This window comes from Schistocerca americana, chromosome 4 (genome assembly GCF_021461395.2).
Source record: "Schistocerca americana isolate TAMUIC-IGC-003095 chromosome 4, iqSchAmer2.1, whole genome shotgun sequence".
Classification (NCBI taxonomy): Eukaryota; Metazoa; Arthropoda; class Insecta; order Orthoptera; family Acrididae; genus Schistocerca; species Schistocerca americana.
The window spans coordinates 481399309-481425157 of NC_060122.1; the positions used below are offsets into that span (position 1 = coordinate 481399309).

Sequence of the window (25849 nt, forward strand, 5' to 3'; positions counted from 1 at the left end):
ACATATTACACATTTGGACTCTGAAAACTTTATTTGGCTTGATGAATTTCCCTGAGATATGACCCAATATGACATTATAGAATGACAGTAAACAAAGGATTATCTATACCTGCTGACATCTGAATTCCAAAATAAAGATTTGTTTAGGCACTTCAGAAGTTCTATGGCAGACTTCTGCCACACTGGAAGATGTGCTGACTCTTTGCACAAGTAGAAGAAAATAATTTCACCAAGTTGTGACTTGCATTGAAAAGCAGACTGTTTGCCATGTTGTTCAAGAATGTTCTCTGAGAGCTTTCCCTGGTGATCCAACAGAGTTCCTGGTGATGATGACTGATCAATAGGTTACATTTGTGGCCTGAATATTAGTTTGTAGTTTGCAACAGTTGTATATATTATTTGTTTGTGATCAAGCCACATGCTAAATAAATAACCAACATGTGATACAATACTCATTCTCAAACTTAGACACATCTAGGTGCAAACCTGTTACTAATTCTGTCTCTTTTTGAACTTTAGGGGCAAAGTGTTGGCTATAATTTTTTTTTTAATATCCATCAAATTGCCATTAAAGCTCTTCCTAAAATTAAACTTAATTTGCAGTTTGTCACAATGTTTTCATCAGCTGCAAACAAAACAAACTTAGCATCTGGTAATGTTACTGAAGAAAGTTCCCTAAGATTGAACTTTGTGGGGCACGACATGTAATTAGTTCCTGTTGGATGATGATTGATTACTTAATACAGGTTACTTCCATACTGCCATCACGTTTCCTGTTAGACATATATGATTTTAACTATCTCTCGTGTGTCCCTGTAACACCAAAATATTCTATTTTAAAGAGCATGAAATATTCTATTTTACTTGAAAGGACATTGTGATTTATGCGGAATAGGCCAATAGCCAGTAATTTCTTGTCTAATAAATTAAATAAATTGTTGTTGTAGGAAAGCTCCGATAGAATGTAAATAGTTTTGGATTAAAGCATTTTGAGTTGTCAATAAGCGCATTACTAGCTTTCAGATTAATCCTTCTATGAGCTAGAGTAAAACACACACACACACACACACACACACACACACACACACACACACCTATGGTGCTAGCACTGTGTAGGGGCATAGGGGTGTGCGTATGTGTGCACGCACACGTGTGTGTGTGTGTGTGTGTGTGTGTGTGTGTGTGTGTGTGGTTTTACTCTAGGGATTACTCCAAGAGCTACCAAGTTTCCTTTCTATTTGTGTGTGCCTATCGACAACTCCACATTTGTGCTTTTCAGTGAGTGGTCTCCTTTAATCCAAACGTATTTAGGTAAATTTTCTATATGTGAAACAGCATTTTCAATATTAGAACACTTTAGAAACTGAAACTGTGACTTCAACAATACACTATTTGAATTCAAATGGCTACTAAGCAGCTTGTATATTACTTTTTCTAATTATTTTTTAATGATTGGTAGCAAAACAAGAATCACACACAAATGACAACTCTATCTGGACACTTGCAGATTTTCAAACTTTATTTAAATATAGGAAAAATAGAAAATTCTAGTTAGTACTAACTGTGTGATGTTATGTGGTTCCTGAATAAGCAAGTTTCATCTGTTAAATATTTCAGACAAATGAAGGAAACTTACACAATGTCGCAATGTGAACAATGAGACACATACAATTTCATCTGTTAAATATTTCAGACAAATGAAGGAAACTTACACAATGTCACAATGTGAACAATGAGACACATACAAATAAAATGTTCAATAACTACACATCAGCATTATTTTGACATAACCTTTCCAGTTACGGAATGTAGATCGAAACCTTACACTCATGTGAAAAATACAACCGATAAGAAATTATGTAAAAATATACCATAAGATATACCACAAAGTTATTAGATAGGCAAAAAAAAAAAAAAAAAAAAAAAAAAAAAAAAAAAAAAAAAAAAAATCATGTATTGACTCGTTCCATGACCATGGAGACTTCTCCTTAATTTGGTCCCACGGGCGGGGGGGGGGGGGGGGGCAGAGAACTTACAACTAAATCTTGAAAGAAAAAAAATAAGACACAGGCCACACGGAACATTATCAAACATTATCAGATCTGAAACAAGCACAAAGCCAGCTGCAAAAAGTATTACCCTTAAGTTGGAAAGTGGACACGTATCTGATGCTAACACAGTGGCTAATATCTTTAATGACTATTTTAGCAATATAGCAAATGACATTATACAAAAAAGCTTTAAGACAAGAAATACACTGCTCTGACAATGGAAGATCTCCCAAAGGATCAATGTTTCACAAACAGGTCACACAAGATAAGCTCATACTGACAACAAGCTCACTAATGAAACTTACATGTGGCATTGATGATATTCTAGGCTGCATTATAAAACAAACAGGGAACTACACTGTTGACCTCTGAAATTTATTATTTATCACTCCTTTTCAACTAGTACATTTCTTGATCTTCTAAAGGTTGCGAAGGTTGCACCATTACACAAAAATGGAAGCACAGACAATGTTAACAATTGTAGGCCTGTAGCATAGCTTAGTGGCTTCTCAAAGATCTTTGTAAAGCTTTTTTACAACAGTCTACTAGAATTTACAAACAAATACTCATTACTATCGAACCATCAGCATGGCTTTAGTAAATCTAGATCCACAGCCACAGCTGTCCACAAATATGTAAATGCAATCCTAAAAGCCATAGACCAAAAGGAAATGGATACTGTAATATTTCTGGATTTATCGAAAGCATTTGACATTATTGATCATGCAACACTACTACACAAAATAGAAAGTAAGGATATTTAAAATGAATAGGTCAAATTGTACCTTACTTACTGTCAATAAAAGATTATTCTAAAACATGACATACAAACTGGAAACATCATAAGAACAACAACATACTCACCAGGGAAAACTTTTATCAAATATGGTGTGCCAAAACAGTCCATATTAGATCCAGTACTCTTCCTTCTGTTTACAGATGATATGAATGACTCTGTTTGTGGAGGACATGAGCATTTTGATTATGGAATCAAATAAAGAAGACCTTCAGTCAACAGCAGATAGGACAATAGGACATTGATACAACTGTCAGACTGGTTTGAATGAAATAAGCTCATTATAAGTACCGAAAAACTTGCAGCAATTAACTTTCACATATGCCATGAAAAGCAACAGAATGACCACCACTTGAAAATAAACAGCAAAAGCTCAAAACTGGTTGATATTGTGAAATTTTTGGGGATACATCTTCAGGATGATCTCAAATGAAAGACACATATTCAGTCTCTAAAATAGGCTCATCCAAACTGTGCCCCTGGAGCGCTAGCGCCCGCGATTGCCCGAGGCCAGTGCCCCGGGCCCATTTGTTTGTTGTTGATATGTGGCCGAGCTGTGTCGCTTAGCTGGCTGTGCAGACCACCCGCCATGCCTCTCCATGCCGCTGAACGCGCACTTAGTACCAAGACAGATTGCCGCGCCAGCAGCGGTCAAAAGCTTTGATACAAAACAAAGCTGTTAGTCAACAGACATAAGGCTACAGTGGATCGAACAGAAAGGGGGGGTGGGGGGGGGGGGGGAGCAGGAGGAGCGGTGCATCCACACTATTGAGATGAAAATTAATTTCTTATGTACTGTTATCCAAAATCATGTCAAATGTTTAGTATGTCATTGGAACCTCAAGATGGCTGAGCAGAGCAAAGGTGCTTCATCGGTTTTTCTCCTTGAGGGACGAAATCATTACCTTTTTCGTAATGAAAAGACGTCCAAAAGAATTACTTTGTGTCCTAAGTGGGTGGTGAATTTGGCTTTTTTCAGTGACCAAACTGGTCATTTAAATACTTTGAACATTTCACTCCAAGGCAAAAATCACTCTGTTGTTGATTTAGTGCAGACGATTCAGGCATTTTTTTTTTTTTTTTTTAAAAAAAAAAAAAAAAAAAAAAACTTATTTTGTGAGATAATCACTTGTGTGAGGAGAATTGTGGACACTTACCTGCATTAGACAGCGTTAAAAAAGATGTGGATTTTTCAGATTATTTGCAAATTACAACAAGAGTTTAAAAACATATTTTTGGAGATAACTGAGCTTCAACCGGCCTTACATATATTTGTTCACCCGTTTTCCCTTAGGGCAGAGGACATCTGACAAGTGTTTCAAGTAGTGCCGATTGACCTGCAGTGTGATATCCACCTGAAGGACTGCTTTCTAATGTGTAAAACTTTGGATGACTTTTACAGCTGTTTTCCATGAAAGAAGTATCCTCTTTTGCATAAGCACATGGCTGAAGTTCTCTCAATGCTTAGTTTCACGTATATTTGTGACCACTTTTTCTCCCTTTTACAGCTTGCTAAAACCAAGAACTGTTCAATACTTAGCGATAAAAATTTGACTGATTCTTTGAGGTTAGTTGTCTCCTGGAATATTATACTAAACCTACACAAAATCATTTCCTCGAAAAAGAAAAGTGTGTAAAATGTTAATTGTCTTGTTTTACAATGTTGACTGTAAGGATTAAAGGTATTTATAACCTTAATTATATGTTTTTCATAAGTTTTCAAACTTGGTCAAATAAAATAATTGCGTACAAAACAGCAAACTAAGGATCCAATGTCTAAACTCTGAAAAGGAATACAAAAATCTGTAGCACGAAGTATAACAAAGAATATTTACTTGTAACTACTAACAGTAAGAATGAGACTGTATACCCCCTACATAAAATTATTTCTAAAACAGAATATATATGATACTAGTTGATTTAAGAAATTGATATATCTTACAGAAGACGCCTACTGTACATATGACATGTGTGTATGTGCAATACTAATAGTATCAACCTGTGGGTCAGAAAACTACTAAGTTGTTCTTTGATTGTTGTTTTGGATATTGTCTTCTACAGCTCTGCAGAATAATTCTGCCACACAAACAGTAATTGTTACCTAAACAGTAAATGGTTTGCTTGTTTTACCACTCATCGACCACTTTTACAGAGCTGTGCTTCCTCTGTTATTTTGTTTTCGGTGGCTCTGATCGCAGGACAGTCCAACTCAGAGCAGTGCTGTGCGGTATCACTCACTCTGCAGCTGTCTCTCTTGCTCCTATGCCGACACTGGTGACACACGGTCACGGACGGGGTGCTGAACTACACTGCCTTGCGCCCGCAAGGTGCGGCCACACCCGCCGGGTGCAATTCTTGGATGAGCCTGCTCTAAAAGGTAAACTGTCATCTAATTACTATATACTGTTGACACTGAACTCAAGCTCTAATAGTACCGCAGGCATATCATGCACATTGTCAATCTGAAATCAGATATGGAATCATATTCTGGGGAAATTTAACTTTTAGCCAAATTATATTTAAAACACAAAAACGAGCTGTTAGAATCATCTGCAACACAAAGAGACAAGATTCATGTTGTTCTCTTTTCCAAACATTAAAGATTCTCCACCTTCTGTGCTTGTATGTAAATCAGGGAATAGTCTTTATTAAAGAATATTTAACAACTTCCAAACAAATCCGCTCTGAACATAAAGATGAAACAATAAATTGCAATAATATTCATATCTCTCCTCTCAGAACATCCACCTATCAGAAAAGAGTCCTACATAGTGCAACACAATTGTATAATAACCTTCTACTCAGCAAAAAAAATTATAAGAAAAAAAAACCTATTCAAACAAATCTGAAAATCTGATGAACCACAATTTTTACTCTGTTAATGAATTTCTTGGAAAATGAAGTGTAGGTATCCTACTCCAAATACTACATCTATCTGTGAAACATAAAATAGCAAACATAAATAGTAAATTGTGTATATGTTATCAGTGTATGTATTGTCTACAGGAATCATTTGTGGGACATTACTAAGATTGAATGTGCAACCATGATTAATTTCTGTATTGTCTTTTTGTATATATGTGTTCTTATGTACTTATTGCCTAACTGTATTATCTGTAGCAATCATTTGTGGGATATCAATAACACAGTAAATGTTCCTTGGACTGAATGTGAAATCATAGTTAATTTCTGTACTGTTCTTGAGTGAAAAATTTGCAATGATTATCTTTGCATTATATTTTGACTTGTAATTTATAAACGCCAGATATTACAGGACCAAATAAAAACAAATAAATAAATAAATGTCAGAATCATCATTTAAAAATGGTGATTTTATTTAGCAATAGATGAAACAGCTTTCTGGATAGATCCAGTTATCTTCAGCTATTTTGTTGCAAGAACGGTAATAAAGAGTGCAGCTGAGCACATCTGTTTATTGTTAACAGTGACATATTTGGATCAGATAGTTTAGATAAAAGAGAATTCATGTACATAAGGGTGATATGTAGTAAGTCCATATATCTATTCTGAAAAAGCTTGTTCTGAGCCAACTTCAAACACCAAACTCAAAGATCTTTGAATATATCTGGTCAAATGACGGTTTTGGCAATTATCTCCTTCATGAATGATCTGATTCCTTAGGATTTTCCACTAAATCTCAGTCCAGCATCTGCCTCTACTACAACTAGTTTTCTCTAGTTGTTCCACCTCAAATCACTCTACCTACAGAGCTGTGGATATTTTCGATTGTGACTGAAAATTTACTGTTAGGTGCCAGTCTTTGCACAAAGTATCAACCCTCTACAGTCTGCTACAGTTTTCTATCATTATTGTTTTCCTATTAACAAAAGCATACAATGCTAATAACCTCATATAACTTGCAGCATTATCTAACTTGAAGTCAAGAACATGACACTACAGAGGGTGTCTACTGTCTCCTGATATTCATGGACAAATGCAATGAGCTGAGTTCCACAAAATTGCTACTAGAAAAATCCTTGTTGATTCCTGTAGGAAAGATTTTTGATCATAACATATAGGCATAAATCATGTCCCATAATTCTGCAAAAGCTTGTTCTGAGCCAACTTCACACACCAAACCATGGACCTTGCCGTTGGTGGGGAGGCTTGCATGCCTCAGTGATACAGAGAGCGATACCGTAGGTGCAACCACAATGCAGGGGTATCTGTTGAGAGGCCAGACAAACGTGTGGTTCCTGAAGAGGGGCAGCAGCCTTTTCAGTAGTTGAAGGGGCACCATTCTGGATGATTGACTGATCTGGTCTTATAACAATAACCAAAATGGCCCTGCTGTGCTGGTACTGCGAACGGCTGAAAGGAAGGGGAAACTACAGCCATAATTTTTCCCGAGGGCATGCAGCTTTACTGTATGGTTAAATGATGATGGCGTCCTCCTGGGTAAAATATTCCGGAGGTAAAATAGTCCCCCATTTGGATCTCCAAGCGGGGACTACTCACGAGGACGTCATTATCAGGAGAAAGAAAACTGGCGTTCTATGGATTGGAGTGTGGAATGTCAGATCCCTTGATTGGGCAGGTAGGTTAGAAAATTTAAAAATGGAAATGGATAGGTTAAAGTTAGATATAGTGGGAATTAGTGAAGTCCGGTGGCAGGAGGAACAAGACGTTTGGTCAGGTGAATACAGGGTTATAAATACAAAATCAAATAGGGGTAATGCAGGAGTGGGTTTAATAATGAATAAAAAAATAGGAGTGTGGGTAAGCTACTACAAACAGCATAGTGAACGCATTATTGTGGCCAAGATAGATACGAAGCCCATGCCTACTACAGTAGTGCAAGTTTATATGCCAACTAGCTCTGCAGATGACGAAGAAATTGACAAAATGTATGATGAAGTAAAAGAAATTATTCAGATAGTGAAGGGAGACGAATATTTAATAGTCATGGGTGACTGGAATTCAATAGTAAAAAAAGGAAGAGGAGGAAATGTAGTAGGTGAATATGGATTGGGGGTAAGAAATGAAAGAGGAAGCCACCTGGTAGAATTTCGCACAGAGCATAATTTAATCATAGCTAACACTTGGTTCAAGAATCATGAAACAAGGTTGTATACATGGAAGAAGCCTGGAGATACTAGAAGGTATCAGATAGATTATATAATGGTAAGAGAGAGATTTAGGACCCAGGTTTTAAATTTTAAGACATTTCCAGGGGCAGATGTGGACTCTGACCATAATCTATTGGTTATAAACTGTAGATTTAAACTGAAGAAACTGCAAAAAGGTGGGAATTTAAGGAGATGGGACCTGGATAAACTGACTAAACCAGAGGTTGTACAGAGTTTCAGGGAGAGCATAAGGGAACAATTAACAGGAATGGGGGAAAGAAATACAGTAGAAGAAGAATGGGTAGCTTTGAAGGATGAAGTAGTGAAGGCAGCAGAGGATCAAGTAGGTAAAAAGACGAGGGCTAGTAGAAATCCTTGGGTAACAGAAGAAATATCGAATTTAATTGATGAAAGGAGAAAATACAAAAATCCAGTAAGTGAAAGAGGCAAAAAGGAATACAAACATCTCAAAAATGAGATTGACAGGAAGTGCAAAATGGGCGAGCAGGAATGGCTAGAGGACATATGTAAGGATGTAGAGGCTTATCTCACTAGGGATAAGATAGATACTGCCTACAGGAAAATTAAAGAGACCTTTGCAGAAAAGAGAACCACTTGCATGAATATCAAGAGCTCAGATGGAAACCCAATTCTAAGCAAAGAAGGGAAAGCAGAAAGGTGGAAGGAGTATATAGAGGGTCTATATAAGGGCGATGTACATGAGTCCAATATTATGGAAATGGAAGAGGACGTAGATGAAGATGAAATGGGAGATACGATACTGCGTGAAGAGTTTGACAGAGCACTGAAAGACCTAAGTCGAAACAAAGCCTCGGGAGTAGACAACATTCCATTAGAACTACTGATAGCCTTGGGAGAGCCAGCCCTGACAAAACTCTACCATCTGGTGAGCAAGATGTATGAGACAGGCGAAACACCCTCAGACTTCAAGAAAAATATAATAATTCTAATCCCAAAGAAAGCAGGTGTCGACAGATGTAAAAATTACCCAACTATCAGTTTAATAAGTCACGGCTGCAAAATACTAACACGAATTCTTTACAGACGAATGGAAAAACTGGTAGAAGCCAACCTCGAGGAAGATCAGTTTGGATTCTCCATAAATATTGGAACACATGAGGCAATACTGACCCTATGACTTATCTTAGAAAATAGATTAAGGAAAGGCAAACCTATGTTTCTAGCATTTGTAGACTTAGAGAAAGCTTTTGACAATGTTGACTGGAATACTCTTTCAACTTCTGAAGGTGGCAGGGGTAAAATACAGGGAGTGAAAAGCTATTTACAATTTGTACAGAAACCAGATGGCAGTTATAAGAGTCAAGGGACATGAAAGGGAAGCATTGGTTGGGAAGGGAGTGAGACAGGGTTGTAGCCTCTCCCCAATGTCATTCAATCTGCATGTTGAGCAAGCAGTAAAGGAAACAAAAGAAAAATTCGGAGTAGGTATTAAAATCCATGGAGAAGAAATAAAAATTAGCATCCTTGATACAGCTTTATAATTATGCACACTTATCTACCAAACCTTGTTGAAAACAAGATTAATGTGGAACTTTTCCTAGTCGCTTGAAATGCTTTGTTACACCACAAACGGTAGTAAGTTCTCTTGTAAACTCAACAGAGAAGAAGTGGTAATCCTTTGAAATGTGAAATAAATGGTCATTTTAAGCAAATCAGTAAATATAGACATTATAGATCATAGGCACTTCTAAGTATTTATTATTAGTGTAAGATGGCATTATTTTATTATTTATCTTTATGAGTTAGTTGCTACTCATAATATATAATTAACTTCAAACGTAGAAATTTCCAAAAAGCTCACCATAAACTAAAATATTCTTTTGTACACTTGAGAGCATGGGTTGTGCTTACTGCAGCTTTATTAGAGTAGTAGCATACACTGTATGTTCTAGCAGTCCATACCATGTATCCACCTTGTTTCTGCATACCTTTGTCATTATCCAACAACAAAATAAACAAAAATCTAATTTTGTTAGGTCTAGAGATAGTGGAGGCCTGATAAGGTATACCATTACCAATTCTTTGATCTAGTAAGGAGTGATTCAGATGTTGTCTAACATGTATGATAACAAATAGATGGATTCTATCATGCTGAAAGTACATTTAATTAATTTATTTATTTACTTGTTCACAATGTTCTTTGGATTATATCAAGAAGGAGAACTTTCAGGGATGAGGAATAAGTCAAGGATACATTAATATGCGCCAAAAGCACCATAGAAACCTAACCTATATACTGCATTAACAATAAATTATCACTATACTGTGTAATGCTATTCACATTTATGCTATCTAAATTGGATCAAGAAAATTATTAAGAAAGCTGCTACCTCCCTATTTACACAACATTTCAATGTTGACTTTTGCAAATGTCATACATAGGTTGAGTAGATTAATATAGATAACACTTGCGCACAGTAATGGTACATACATTCATCTTAATATTTTAATTATATTGCATGCTACAACTGAGGCCAAGTAGATTATAATTCACTGAGTGAACATAAACATTTATATACAAAGAAGGCTTTTAACTCCCTGGAGAACAGCTTTGGTTCACAAGTTTTCAAAGCATGTGGCAGCTTATTGCACCATATCTGCCCATTAATATAAGGGCTATTGTGAGTTACTCTTAATTTTGTCCTCTGCCTGAAGTAGTTACCCTTACTTTTAGTATCATAATTGTGTTTATCACTGCACTTATTTACTTTGTTTTTAATATTCAGAAAAAATATATTGCACAAATACTAGGAATATACTGTTAAATATTTATATTGGACAAAGGTTTCATGACAGACCTCTTGGGACTTTAGTCCATGCATTTGCCTAATGGCTCTTTTCTGTAATACTAATATTCTGCACACTGGCCTCACATTTGGGAGGACGATGGTACAATCCCACATCCAACTATCCTCATTTAGGTTTTCTATGATTTACCTAAATGGCTGCAGGCAAATGCCAGGATGGTTCCTTTCAAAGGGCGTGGCCTACTTCCTTCCCTATCCTTGCCTAATCCGATGAGACCAATGACCTCACTGCCTGAGCTCCTCCCCCAAAACAAACCAACCCAACTAATATTCTATTCAGGTGCAGGTCTGTCACACTACTACACAGTTCAATATCATAATTAAGAAATGGATAAACTGTTTCATAGTAAACAATTTTTAGTGTTTAACTTGGGACATTTTTGCTAGCTGACTTACCAGATACAAGCTACTGCTGATTTTCTCACATACAGAAAAATGTGGTTTACCCAACAGAGATTTTTGTCCATGTGGACATCAATAAATATAATTTTATCTGGTTCTGCTAATGTAATACCACAAATATTGTTTATTTCAGCCTTATAAGAACCAGTTGTTTTAAATGTAGTAGCTGGAATTTACTGATGTCGGTATAAGACACTGGTGTAGAAAATCTTTGGTTCCTTCCATCACACCTTTAGTTTCAGCCGCGTGTAACGTCTCAAGGCCTTTTTCATAAAATAAGAGGGAGGTGTCATCAGCATAGGTAACTAGATGTGAGTTGAAGGGTTGTGTCATGTCATTGACATAAACCAAGGCCAAGGATCAATCCCTGCAGTACCCCCTGGATTACTGTATCTCTAGAGGACTGTAAATCTATTACCTTAAGGCCAAGCATCAATCCCTGCAGTAAACCCTGGATAACTGTATCTCTAGAGGAATGGAGATCTATTACCTTATTATCTATTTTACATGAAAGTTTAGTATACTGTTTGTGATTTGTCAAGCAGGTGGTGAGTAACTCCATACATGAGTCCTTGATATTGTACGCCTTTAATTTCTTAATGAGCAACCCATGGTTGACTGAGTTGAAGGCTTTGGAAAGACCTACAAATATGCCTGCTGTCTTCATATCTTGGTCTAGGAGGATGTACACTTTATGGAAAAATTCAGTAACTGCAATAGTTGTCCACCGATCTTTCCAAAAGCCATGCTGTGTTTCTGTTAACAATTTGTTCTTTGTAAAATGAGCAGAGAGCTGAGAAAAGATAACCATTTCAAAAACCGCACTAAAGGTAGGGATCAATGATACTAGGTGTTAGTTTGAAACCTCCTTTGTATTCCCCTTCCTATGCACTGGTTTAACAATGCTTATTTTTAGACTCTTAGGATAAGTGCTTTCTCTAATACTACAGTTTATGAGGTACGTTAGTGGTTTAAATATTTCTTTTTTACATGTTTGAACTACTAAGCAAGATATGCCATCCCATCCAGCTGAGTATTTGCTCTTTAATGTGAGGATTATCTTGCTTATATCATTTTCTTTAACGTCATCAAATTCAAAACTCACTGCTTGAGCAGTGTGATTCGGTACCTCTCAATACATTTCTAAAGTGTGTGTTGGATGTCCTGTCAGTGATCTGAAATGTTTATTAAAAAGGTTACACAATGCTTTTGGTCCTTTTAGAATATTACTATTCTGTATAATGTATAAAGGTTTGCTGTCCCTAGTTGTGGAGGTTTTTTTTTTATATTTAATGATCAGTTTCCAGAATGCCTTGCTCATATTTATAGATTTTCAGATTTTTTTACTGTGGAATCGTTTTCTAAGGTTTGAAAGCTCTCCTTTAAAGGTTTTCTTAGTTATTTTATATATATTTTTTAAAATGTGCAGTTTTGTTGATTTGTACAGGATATCTAAGTCATGAAAATGTGTGTAACAAGGCTGGCTGGAAATCTAAGTTTGTTATTTCTTCCACTCTGTGTATTGGCCCTGTCTGAATTTCTTTAACGGGGCAACAGGAATCAAAGTTTCTCGAAAAGATATTATAAAGCTCATCCCATTTGTTATCTGATCCTTCCACATGGTAGAATCTACCCCACCTCTCCTCAGCTAGTTTAATTTTCAGAGAATTGATGTTACTATTGCTTATAACTCATTTCTTTTCAAAAGTTTTTGGTATTGTTTTCACAGTATCATCAGCAGTGTTGTTAATTATTGCATAATCTATCTTGATAGAATCTGAGACCCTGGTATCCATGGTAACTATATTTCTAAGATTGCATGAAGTTAATACATCTACACATTTCATGTTATGTATGTTGTTGGAGTTTGCATCATTGTTAAGGTCTCTGAGTAAAATAAGGTCATTGAGACCAGTTTTCCTAATAATGGTATTGAAGCTGTTGAGAAAATGGATGACATCTACACAAGGTGGTCTGTATATTCCTATTACTTTATGTTTTACTACACTGACTCCATGCTCTTTTATCTGAATTGCACTACCACTTAGTTCTCATATCCCTCTTCACTATACTACTCAATAAATGTAAGTTTCTTAGGTTGAATATGTTCTCTCAAAAAGACTGCCACACCTCCACCCTTACACTGTTCCCTACAATAAATGTTTACCAGTACATAACCATCTAGTTTATAACAGTTAATTTCATTACATTTTACACCATGTTCAGTTAATACTAACACTTGTGGCAAGAGCTCTTTTACAAATACCTGCAGTATACTGAGTTTCTTTCTAATATACTGCACTCTCAGATGTATTATGCTAAGTGATGCCTGGGTTTCTTCTCTGTTTATACGTCTCATAATGTACATAATCTAAATCACTGGATTCAGGTACAGGACACACGTCAAAATTGTGGTAAAATTTTGCCATAAACATACACTGAAGAGCCAAAGAAACTGGTACACCTGCCTAATATGGTGTAGGGCCCCTGCGAGCATGCAGAAGTGCGCGCAACACAACTCAACTTATCTCTGAAGTAATGCTGGAGGAAATTGACACTGGAGGGAATAGACACCATGAATCCTGCAGGACTTTCCATAGATCCATTACCATATGAGGGGGTGGAGATCTCTTCTGAACAGCATGTTGCAAGGCATCCCAGATATGCTCAATAATGTTCATGTCTAGGGAGTTTGGTGGCCAGCAGAAGTGTTTAAACTCAGAAGAGTGTTCCTGAAACCACTCTGTAGTAATTCTGAATGTGTGGGGTGTTGTACTGTCCTGTTGGAATGCACAGTGGACATGAATGGATGCAGGTGACCAGACAGGATGCTTACATACATGTCACCAGTTAGAGTCATATCTACGTGTATCAGGCTCCCATATTACTCCAACTGCACATGTCTCACATCATTAGAGAGCCTCCACCAGCTTGAACAGCAATCTGCTGAAACGCAGGGTCCATGGATTCATGAGGTTGTCTCCATACTCATACATGTCCATCCACTCAATACAATTTGAAACGAGACTCGTCCGACCAGGCAACACGTTTTCAGTCGTCAACAGCAAAATGTTCGTGTTGATGGGCCCAGACAAGGCGTAAAGCTTTGTGTCATGCAGTCATCAAGGGTACACGAGTGGGCCTTTTGCTCCGAAAGCACATATTGATGATGTTTCATTGAATGGCTCACATGCTGACACTTGTTGATAGCCCAGCATTGAAATCCACAGCAATTTGCAGAACGGTTGCACTTCTGTCGCATTGAAGGATTCTTTTCAGCAGTCGTTGGTCCCATTCTTGCAGGATCGTTTTCCAGTCTCAGTGCTGTCAGAGATTTAATATTTTACCATATTCCTGATATTCACGGTACACTCATGAAATGGTCATATGAAAAAATCCCTACTTCATCGCCACCTTGGAGATGCTGTGTCCCATTGCTTGTGCGCCGACTATAATGCCACATTAAAACTCACTTAAATCTTGATAACCTGCCATTGTAGCAGCAGTAATCGATCTAACAACTGTGCCAGACACTTGTCTTATATAGGCATTGCCAACCACAGTGCAGTATTCTGCCTGTTTACATATCTCTGCATTTGAATACACATGCCTATGCCAATTTCTTTGACACTTCAGTGTAGAACAGCTGATGTTCACAAACAGCATAATAATAATAATAATAATACCATTTTGTTATATATACATACATACAACAAAATCTAACACTTCATTATCCCTTGCTCAAATTATCATTTCACCCTCTATGAATTAATTTATTGAATAGTAGCATTTCTCCCACAGAATCTGCTGTAGCCTCATTTTTGAAATTTCTGGCTTCATATAAAATATGTGTTTCCCCATTAACTGGTAATCTATTGTCATCCCCATATACTGTGGAGTCTGTGCATATAATTTCAATTGGTGTGTGGGTAGCAAAAATTATTTTCATTTCTCGTGTTGTATGTATGGTTAAATTGATTCTCATCAAATAATTTTTGTCTGCTGTGTAGGGAGATTATAATTTTATAAATGTATATGGAGGGAACAGTTAGGATTTTTAGTTTCTGAAATAATGGGTGACGAGGCTCCGTTTGCTGTGCAATACACAGGTATCTGACAATTTGCTTTTGCAGTTTCAGTATCCGAGACACATTATTTGAATTTAACCCCAAAAATTATACCATATCTAATAACAGATTGAAAACCCCTTGATAAGCAATATTTGTGTACTCAAGTCAATGGAATTTTCTAGTATTTGCATCGCAAATGCAAAACTGCATAGTTCATTTAATAGGAAGTCAACATTTGTATTCCAGCGTAAGTTCTTGTTCACATTTAGTCCTATGAATTTGACCATGTCAACTTCTTGCATGAGTTGATTGTTATGTTGCATTTTAAATTCCACACATTTTGCATGTTTGGTTTTGAAATATATCATATAGGTTTTTGTAATGTTAGTTTCAACCTGTTTAAGTGGAACCCATTTTCTAAAGTATCCAGTGTGTTTATGATGGAGCTTGCAATTTTTTCTCAATCATCATCTTCAATTAAAATAGAAGCATCATCTGCAAACAGAACTGATAGGCAATTTATATTTATGGATAAGTCATTTATGTACAATAGGAACACGAGTGGCCCCAAAATGGAGCCTTGAGGAACCTTTACTCCATTTAGAACAATAATAATTCACTGCATTTGAAGTGGTAGTTACCCTTTTTTCTGTTATGTAGGAATAATGTGAGACAATTTAAAGCACTGTCCTTAATCCCACATTTATCTAATTTGTAGATAAGCAAGTCATGGTTTAAGGAGACAAATGCTTTTGTGAGATCACAGAAGATATCTGCAACTTTACTCCTCTACTCCAATGATTTGCATATCTTTTCAGTAAAGTTATTCACTTCATCCAGAGTGTTTTTCCCCGGTTGAAACCCAAATTGGTTACTTATGATAGTATCGGTTTTACAATAAAAATTTTGATCTGGTTTGCAGCTACTTTCTCTAACACTTCTGATACGACTGAACAACAGACACAGGGTGATAGTTTCCCGTTCTTCCCTCAACCCTTTCTGAAACAGAGGCCTGACTTCAGCATACTTCAAAACATGGGAAAAGCATCCCTGTTCAAAAGATTGGTGGAATACTTTACTTAGGGGACATGCTATTATGTCACACACTGTTTTAATCACTTTAGTTGGTATCCCTCTCACCTAGCAGAGTTTTCATTTTTTTTATGATAACATAACATTTTCCACATCCTTTATTGTGACTTTTTTAAAATTTGTAAGATACTCAGCTTTCTGGTTCGAATCCAAAAGAATTTACTTTACTCTGATACATCAACATCTGAGTATGCCACATTTACGAAGAATTCTTTTCAACACTCTGATATTTGAGCTGGGTTTACAATAAAGCTATCATCTACTTTAATCCTAGATATTCCATTATTACTAATTCTGATTTGACATAGAACCGCATGGCTTTTGTCTTGCTTTTATGTTGTGCAATGGACATATTGTTTGCCATTTGTTTGGCTGCCTTCACAACCTTTTTAAATATAGCTTTACAACGATGAACACACTCAGTGAAACATCTGTTTTTATTATATTCAGTTCGCTGTGGAGTTTCCTCTTCCTGGCACTAGAAATTTTTATACCCCGAGTTACAGTATCCATTTAAGTTTATTAGTCATTTTGTTACATGTGGTTCTAAGTGGAAAAGTATCATTAAATATTTCAAGAAAGCTACTTAAAAAGTTGTTAAAAGTTGCTATTACTTGAAATACAGCTGTTGTCAGGTCATTCAACATCTCTTAACTTATTGTTAAATGTAACTGAAGTTTTTCATTGAAGTTCCTTTTCATGTGGGTTTCATTACATGAAATTTCTTTGTTAATTTTTGGTAGTTCAGAGTGGTCAGAGATTCCTAAATCTACGCCAAATTTAAAAACATCTTCAATGGTTCTTTACTCTAGCAAAGCTTCAGAATTATAACCTTGTGCTATTGATTCCTTCTTGTTGGTGAATGGGCCACAGAAAACATTTATTTCATTCACTAACCCTAACTTTCTGCTCCTGTTCATATGTAGTCCATGCTGGGTGTGTTCATCTCGGGTCAATTTGCTAACAAACACTGCTACTTGTCATGGAGCTAACAGAACTTTTCAGTCCCTGAAGCCAAATATTTAGATAACTGGTAGAAATAGTGGCTAATGAGATGTGGTTTTAATTTTCTTTTGAATTAGTAGGGAGTCCCAACATCTTGCTTAAAGTCAGATGGAAGCTTATTGAAAATATTGTTACCAGAGTGCATAACTCCATTCTGAGCCATAGACAAGGAAGAGAAGTCAACATGACAATCATTTTCATCTCTTCTGCTGTTTCTGCATTTATCACAGTTCAGTTGAAAACAATTTTTGTTATCAGTAACAGAAACCATTAGGGAAAAAATGTGTTGGGAAGTGTGTGTAAGAATTTCAAGATCCTTGAAAAGGCTTCTGCAAGATGTATCTATTTTACATAATATTTTTACTGTTTGCTTCTGCTGAACAAACACCTTATTTACTTTTGGTGTGTTGCCCCAGAGGATAATTCCAAAAGACAACACGGAATCAAAATATGAAAAATAAATCAACAGTTCTGTCTTTAGGTCAAGACAATAGCAGATGTTCCTATGGGCATAAAACTGAACTGAGCTTCTTGTTTAGTTTATCCATGTATTGACTTCATTTTAACTTGTTATCCAGCTGGACCCCAAGGAATTTAGACACTGTGCTACTTTCAGTGTATGACCATTGATGTCTACTTCTGGTGCTAAGAGATAATTATTACTTGTCTGAAATTGCATAATGCGAGTCTCTGCGAGATTAAGGCTTAAATTGTTAGCTGTAAACAATTTGTAGGCCTGAAAATTCCTTGCAGATTACAACTGTGTGCTCTACCAAATGAGCTACCCAAACCTAGCAAAATTCTAATCAAATTAGGATTAATAATTAAAAACCCTATTGAAAGAATAAATATTAAAACAATAATAATAAAACAATTTATATTTTTCTCACCCGACATATCCTCATAGTTATAATTCCACCAGTACTGTGTCTCTGCAACATCCTTTCTTCCAGGAGTGCTAGTACCACAAGTTTTGCAGGAGACATTCTGTGAAGTTGGGAAGGTAGGAGACAAGAAATCTGTGGAGTTTCATATCAGCACACACTTAGCTGCGATGTGAAAATCTCACTGTGGTACTCGTAGGCTATTCAGTTGGGTCTGCTAAAGTTGAATTTGGACCTTCACTATATTCTTGTTTTGTTAGCATAAGTTACAGTTTTTGAAATGACATTTAGGGTCATTCATATAAGTCAGAAAGAAGAATGGGCCAAGTACTGGTCCTTGTGGCATTCCACCATTATGTTTCGTCATTCTGAGATTATTTTCATGCTGGGGATACAGTCTATTAATGAGACCATCTGCCTTTTGTTATGGAGGTAAGATTCAATTTATTCCATTAATGCCATGACAGTTTAGTCTGCTAAATACTGATAAGGTCATACGATTTTTGGTTCTTACTTCTGCAATGCATACTTGCAACCGTATCGACTTCTGGTGCCAGTGCGCTGTTACACAAAGAGAAATTGTGCTGTGGTAAGAGATGCCAGGTGTGGATAACTGTTTTAAGCATGCACCAAGTAAGACTGGGGGACTGGTGGACTGAATGACAAAGAGTGGATTATGCTGTGTACTGAGAGCCGGGCACATGCTAGTTGTGGACTGGAAGCAAGGGAAGAGCTACGGCGTCATCCGAGTGATGGGTCAGCAACCCAGGAGTTGCTGTTAGTCAGCGAATGGTGGGGAGTGCATCAAATCAGAATTAGTGCCTCACACTTCTACTGATTTTGGTGGACGTTGGCATTATATTTGGAATTTGAACTGGGTCATTCATCTTGGCTGGAAAAGTAAAGCGTACATCTTCGATTGACTCCAGTCACGTGCAACTGTTTTCGGTTAGCAAGTCTTGGGAGCATTTTTCCTATTTCCTCTGGGACACATCACATTAGATGTTGCGAGTTGGGCTTATCATTGACTGTAGTGTCACAAAATTGTACCCTGGTGGTATCGTGCAAATTTCCATGTATGTGTGGCTAATCCGATACCTTTCTGATGCAGACTTTCTGGAGTGCGTAAATCACGTTGAAGTGTGCATGATATTCAACAAAAGTGATGTCAGCTTTAGGGTGCTTCAAGATTGTGGATACATTTTCTCAGGTTCCACTGACTAGAATTTGCATGTACAGGAGTTAATTAATTTCTGTGATTACAAAGCTGTGAGTCAATCCCATCAAGGTTGAAGTGTATTGTTCCAAATTGCCTCATGTTCCAGAGGCATGGCGGATGTAAAGTTGGTTAAGACTGATAGTGATAAATTGTAATTTAGAGAGTTTGTCCTTAGTCTGGGGCTGTAGCAAAGTAAGGCATGTACTGATGTATCTGATACTAATGAAAAGTTGATTTGTTTGTAGCTGCATTAGCACATGTTATGCTTCAGTTACCTGAAGTTAAATTTTTTATTGGTTCTTCTATAACTATTGTAACATTGGTTTTCTCACAAATGGATTGGTTGAACTGGCGTTAAGTAACTCACATGGCCAATTGCAGTGTACTAATATGAAAAAATACTAAACTTAAGCTTATTTGTTTTAGAAAGAAGACGCTGGATAATTTTAAATTTTTAAAGTTACTGCTCCTAATGTTTAAAGGAAAAGGAAACTCGAGCCATCTAGGTCTTCAGTGATTATTCTAAATATCTTGGATCATTGTAAATTTTTAAATGCTATTGGTTCTAATGTTATGGGGAAAATTTTTGTAAATTTAGAATTTCAGTAATTGCCTTTAAATATTTTGAAAGATTTTATATCCTAAAAATTTGCATGATATTAATATTTCAAGGATTACTGGTTTCATATTTTTAAAAAAGGCATGAATTTTGTGTATGCCTGTGTAAACTAAGTAAACCAATAACTGTTCAGCTACTGTGCTCAGCTGCTTATCACATCAGAACCATTGTGATCTAGTGTGACCATCTACAAAGGTTACCCTTCCATTTCGAATCCGTAAGAGAAGGTATCAAGTATAATGGGTGATCAAAAAGTTTCCATTTGAGGGCACTGTTACACAGTATATGCAATGTAACATGACTCCAATGTGGGTATAAAAGCACCAACATGTAGGCAAGGGATTAATTTGACATTCCTATCTTTCTGACACGCATGCAGTAAATGGAGAAACATGAACTATGGCGATGTTACTACCAAATGCATCCAAACAGGACCAGCATGCTGTTATTTTATTGTTGGTTGCTGAAGGACAAACACTAGTAGATATCCATTGCAGATTGAAGAATGCATATGGGGTAGCACGTCTTTCAAAACCAACCATTGTGGAATGGTGCGCCAAGTTCTGTGCAAGTCAAGATTCAGCCCCATGTCACAAATGTCATAAGGCATAAGTTACACCAACTTAGTCCTGATCTCTCTCCATATCATGCCATTGGTCTCTTAAAAACAGGCCTTGAAGTATTAACAATTCCTATCAGCCAAGATGTGCAGCAGACAGTTATGATCTGTTTCACGCAGTAGGACATGGTGTTTCACCAAGCAAGCATCTTAAGTCTGGTACATTAGTGAATCATGATCGCCTCTTAATGCTCATGGTGATTTCTGCCTGATTGGCATACCAATTCTCTGCTGTAAGGCCTTCAAACAGAAACATTTTGTTTGCGCCTTACAGAATTTTTTGATCCCCACAATTGAAGGCTTTGGTAAAGTCACAGAACATACCAACAAGATAATTCTCCTTGTTTAGCTCTGTTACTATTTCATTTGTGGGGACTTGTATTGCCTTCTATGTGAAGAATCCTTTATGAAAGCCACACAGAGAAGCAGTTAAAAAGTTTTGCTCAGTTAAACCAGTCAGTATTTTATCGTAGACCATTTTCTCTGAGAGAATGATACTAAGGTAATTTGAGATGGCTTGCTTATCCCCAGTTTTGTAGATGGATGTCACTACAGCATATTTAAGTCTGTTAGGAAATATGCCGCAAGTCACTGACTACAAAGATAGCTTATGGATAAGCCTATCAACTCAGCACAAGATTTTAATATGCTGCTAGAAACACCTTCACAGCCAGCAGTATTACAACTTTTTACTGACCTGATGAATTCATACCATGTTACCAATGGCTCGTTGTTCAACTGACATAAAGCAAAGATGTGTGACACAAAGGGGATGAGTAGATAAGGTAGAAATCAAGCACCAATAGCAAAACAAGTAATCTAAATTAATGTGTTTCATTTTTGATAGCATATGGAATATAATATGAACTTTTTTCCTAAAAATTGACATTTATGTCTGCAGGGCTTGTAGTTCCACTGGAATGATTATGTAATTCTGATAGTAATGTGGGAAGAGGGGTGAGGGGGATGAGAGATTAGCGTTTAACGTCCTGTCGACAACATGGTCATTAGTGATGAAGCACAAGCTCGTGTTAGGGAAGGATGGAGAAGGAAATCAGCTGTGCCCTTTCAAATGAACCATCCCAGAATTTGCCTGAAGCAAATTAGGGAAATCACAGAAAATCTAAATCAGGATGGTCAGATGCGGGTTTGAACCATCACCTTCCAATGAGAGTCCAGTGTGCTAACCATTGCACCACCTCACTTAGTAATGTGGGAAGAATTTTCAGCAATGTTCCTGATGGCATCCTCAACAGTGTAACTGAGGCAGTCATCCTTACTGTTCTTTGCCACCCCCACCCCCCTCCTCCTTGTCCCCCCATCTATAATATATTATATACTTCCTGGCAGATTAAAACTTCGTGCCAGATTGGGACTCAAATTTTGTTTGAGCCTGGGTCTGGCTCACAGTTTTAATCAACCAGGAAGTTTCAAATCAGTAAAGGCTAAGTTTCAAATGAGTGAACACTCCAATGCAAACTGAAAATTCATTCTGGATTACATTACCTTGCTAACCAAGAACTTTCCTCATAGAGCATAAATCACAAGTGACTTTAAGTCTCCCTGCAACTGACTTAAAATTCAGAGAAGGCCATTAAATTACAGGATTTTTTATAACTTTCATGGAAACGTGTGTTGATTAAAATATTTTTTATGGCACCAACAGTAAACCCTTAATTTGATGCCACAAACATGTTGACAGGTTGGAGTAGTATAAATCCACACAGTAGCGCACAAAATATATTCACACCTTCGATGATGTGCACCATACAGAAACAATCATGTTGCATGTTTATGGGGTCAGAGGGTATGGATCTGTTTGAAAGTTGCAGGACAATGAAGGTTTGTTACTGAGACAGATGTTCAATTAAAGGAATAGCATATGAATCAGTGGAAAGATTAAATACTGAAAGATACACTGCCAATGATGTACAGATGAGTGGAATACTTGTGTATGTGTGAAACTGAAACAGCAAAAGAGCAGAACAGCAAATTGACTTGCAAATCATTGATGTTGATGAATTGATGCTGGATCCAATTTGAACTGTTGATCTGCACACAATCCTACCCACCATAACCTTGGTTATAGGACAGTCCATAACCAATGAATAGCAATGTATCAGTCAATGGCTCAAAGAATGTGCAGCAAACAGGTTCTCAGGAGCACACGGAGTATTAAGCTCATGATGGAGAAGCTTTCCTTGAACAAATGTAGCAGGAGATACGTCCATGGTGCACCATTATTAAACAGAGAGCAAGAGACATGTAACAAAGTAGCAGCATCCATCATCTGCACTCAGGCAACAATTCAAGACACAGGCATTTACTGGTTGCCAAAGATTACATATTGGTTCACTTCCAGAACAAGAACCAAACTATAACTAAGGCTTGCCCAAGCAACATACACTCCTGGAAATGGAAAAAAGAACACATTGACACCGGTGTGTCAGACCCACCATGCTTGCTCCGGACACTGCGAGAGGGCTGTACAAGCAATGATCACACGCACGGCACAGCGGACACACCAGGAACCGCGGTGTTGGCCGTCGAATGGCGCTAGCTGCGCAGCATTTGTGCACCGCCGCCGTCAGTGTCAGCCAGTTTGCCGTGGCATACGGAGCTCCATCACAGTCTTTAACACTGGTAGCATGCCGCGACAGCGTGGACGTGAACCGTATGTGCAGTTGACGGACTTTGAGCGAGGTCGTATAGTGGGCATGCGGGAGGCCGGGTGGACGTACCGCCGAATTGCTCAACACGTGGGGCATGAGGTCTCCACAGTACATCGATGTTGTCGCCAGTGGTCGGCGGAAGGTGCACGTGCCCGTCGACCTGGGACCGGACCGCAGCGACGCACGGATGCACGCCAAGACCGTAGGATCCTACGCAGTGCCGTAGGGGACCGCACCGCCACTTCCCAGCAAATTAGGGACACTGTTCCTCCTGGGGTATCGGCGAGGACCATTCGCAACCGTCTCCATGAAGCTGGGCTACGGTCCCGCACACCGTTAGGCCGTCTTCCGCTCACGCCCCAACATCGTGCAGCCCGCCTCCAGTGGTGTCGCGACAGGCGTGAATGGAGGGACGAATGGAGACGTGTCGTCTTCAGCGATGAGAGTCGCTTCTGCCTTGGTGCCAATGATGGTCGTATGCGTGTTTGGCGCCGTGCAGGTGAGCGCCACAATCAGGACTGCATACGACCGAGGCACACAGGGCCAACACCCGGCATCATGGTGTGGGGAGCGATCTCCTACACTGGCCGTACACCACTGGTGATCGTCGAGGGTACACTGAATAGTGCACGGTACATCCAAACCGTCATCGAACCCATCGTTCTACCATTCCTAGACTGGCAAGGGAACTTGCTGTTCCAACAGGACAATGCACGTCCGCATGTATCCCGTGCCACTCAACGTGCTCTAGAAGGTGTAAGTCAACTACCCTGGCCAGCAAGATCTCCGGATCTGTCCCCCATTGAGCATGTTTGGGACTGGATGAAGCGTCGTCTCACGCGGTCTGCACGTCCAGCACGAACGCTGGTCCAACTGAGGCGCCAGGTGGAAATGGCATGGCAAGCCATTCCACAGGACTACATCCAGCATCTCTACGATCGTCTCCATGGGAGAATAGCAGCCTGCATTGCTGCAAAAGGTGGATATACACTGTACTAGTGCCAACATTGTGCATGCTCTGTTGCCTGTGTCTATGTGCCTGTGGTTCTGTCAGTGTGATCATGTGATGTATCTGACCCCAGGAATGTGTCAATAAAGTTTCCCCTTCCTGGGACAATGAATTCACGGTGTTCTTATTTCAATTTCCAGGAGTGTATTATTAGCACTGTTGATGTTATGAAATAGAAATTCCAGGATATTCTCTCACAAGGAGTAGGTGTTTGCAACTTGCAAAACAGCATGGCCTCATATGTATCACATTCTGCTCATAACAATGTGTCACCTTACTTGTAAAAAATTAATAATTTTACGAAAACTATGCAAAAATAATAATTGTATAAATCTATTGATATGTTCTGGAACTACAAAATTGTGAAGTTCATATGTTTTGACTTTTTTCAGTATATAAAACGTTCTTTATTCCTTGCAAATATACTAAAATCAAATGTGTTCAGCTGTGAACTTCAAATAAACAGAGTTTAATGATTAATTTAGTTGATTTTAGCAGAATTTTTAGAAATAAACATCTCCTTCTTGTGTTTATGCATAATTACCTGTACAACAATTGGATTTATATTGCCACAAATGAATTTGACAAGTGAACCTGCCTTCATGTAATTCTCACTTTCACTTTGAACAACAATGTTTTGACATAAAACAAAAGTGTTATGATTCTCTAACCATACTATGTGCCATATAACAAATATGCCAGTTCTTAAGTTTAAATGAAGATCTTTATCTGAGTATTTCAAAATTAACATTATGAAATATTTTTTAACATTATTATCCTGTCCCCAATTCAGGGTCAAAATGTTTTATACTTACATGTATGCAGGGTATGTTGGCAAACCATAATATCCTCTTGCTATTCCATGTCCTTCTGAAGACATTGTTAAATAATCACAGATGTATCTATACTCACTTTCGGTGTTACTCTTTCCTACATCAAACACTTCGGGGCAAGTTTTTATTAATTTTACAATAACTTTTCTTATAAATCTTGCTACTAGAAGTGCCATGACAACTAGATATCTGTTTCCACAGCTGTGAACAAAAAGAATGCCATACTTGTAAACTATCAACAACAAATGTATTACAAAGCTGACAGATTTTGTACTTTTTATAAAACAGTGCACATACCTCAGCTGCTATTCCTTACAAGTTGTAAAGTGATTCATACTGTTGTCATAATAAAGAAAATTAATACAGTAATATATTTTCTTAGAATAATAAATTCATCTACAACTGCAATATCCTGAGTGAGAGTGACATTCTTGAAACCAGGAGTAGCAAACAATTACAACCACAAGATTTGCTGTAACTGTTTAGAATTAAATGTTTATTTATAAGTCCAAAATATACCGAAAAATGTGATAGACATAGATTTTAGTGATGATGAAGTTAAAATGGTAAATCTCTAAGTCTGCTTACTACTAAGCCAAAGTTATAAAAAAATTATAACTGCAAAAAATGTCCAGTACA

General features: G+C 37.6%; 1 protein-coding gene across 1 annotated transcript in view; it reads right to left on the reverse strand.

Moving 5' to 3' along the window:
• Positions 1-25274, reverse strand: part of LOC124612296 — a 45202-nt gene extending 19928 nt beyond the window's left edge. Inside the window, exon 1 of the mRNA XM_047140407.1 lies at positions 25193-25274. Within this exon, the coding sequence (XP_046996363.1) occupies positions 25193-25257 (65 nt within the window). The 5' untranslated portion in view covers positions 25258-25274. The remainder of the gene's footprint in view (positions 1-25192) is intronic.
• Between the last annotated feature and the right edge of the window lie 575 nt (positions 25275-25849).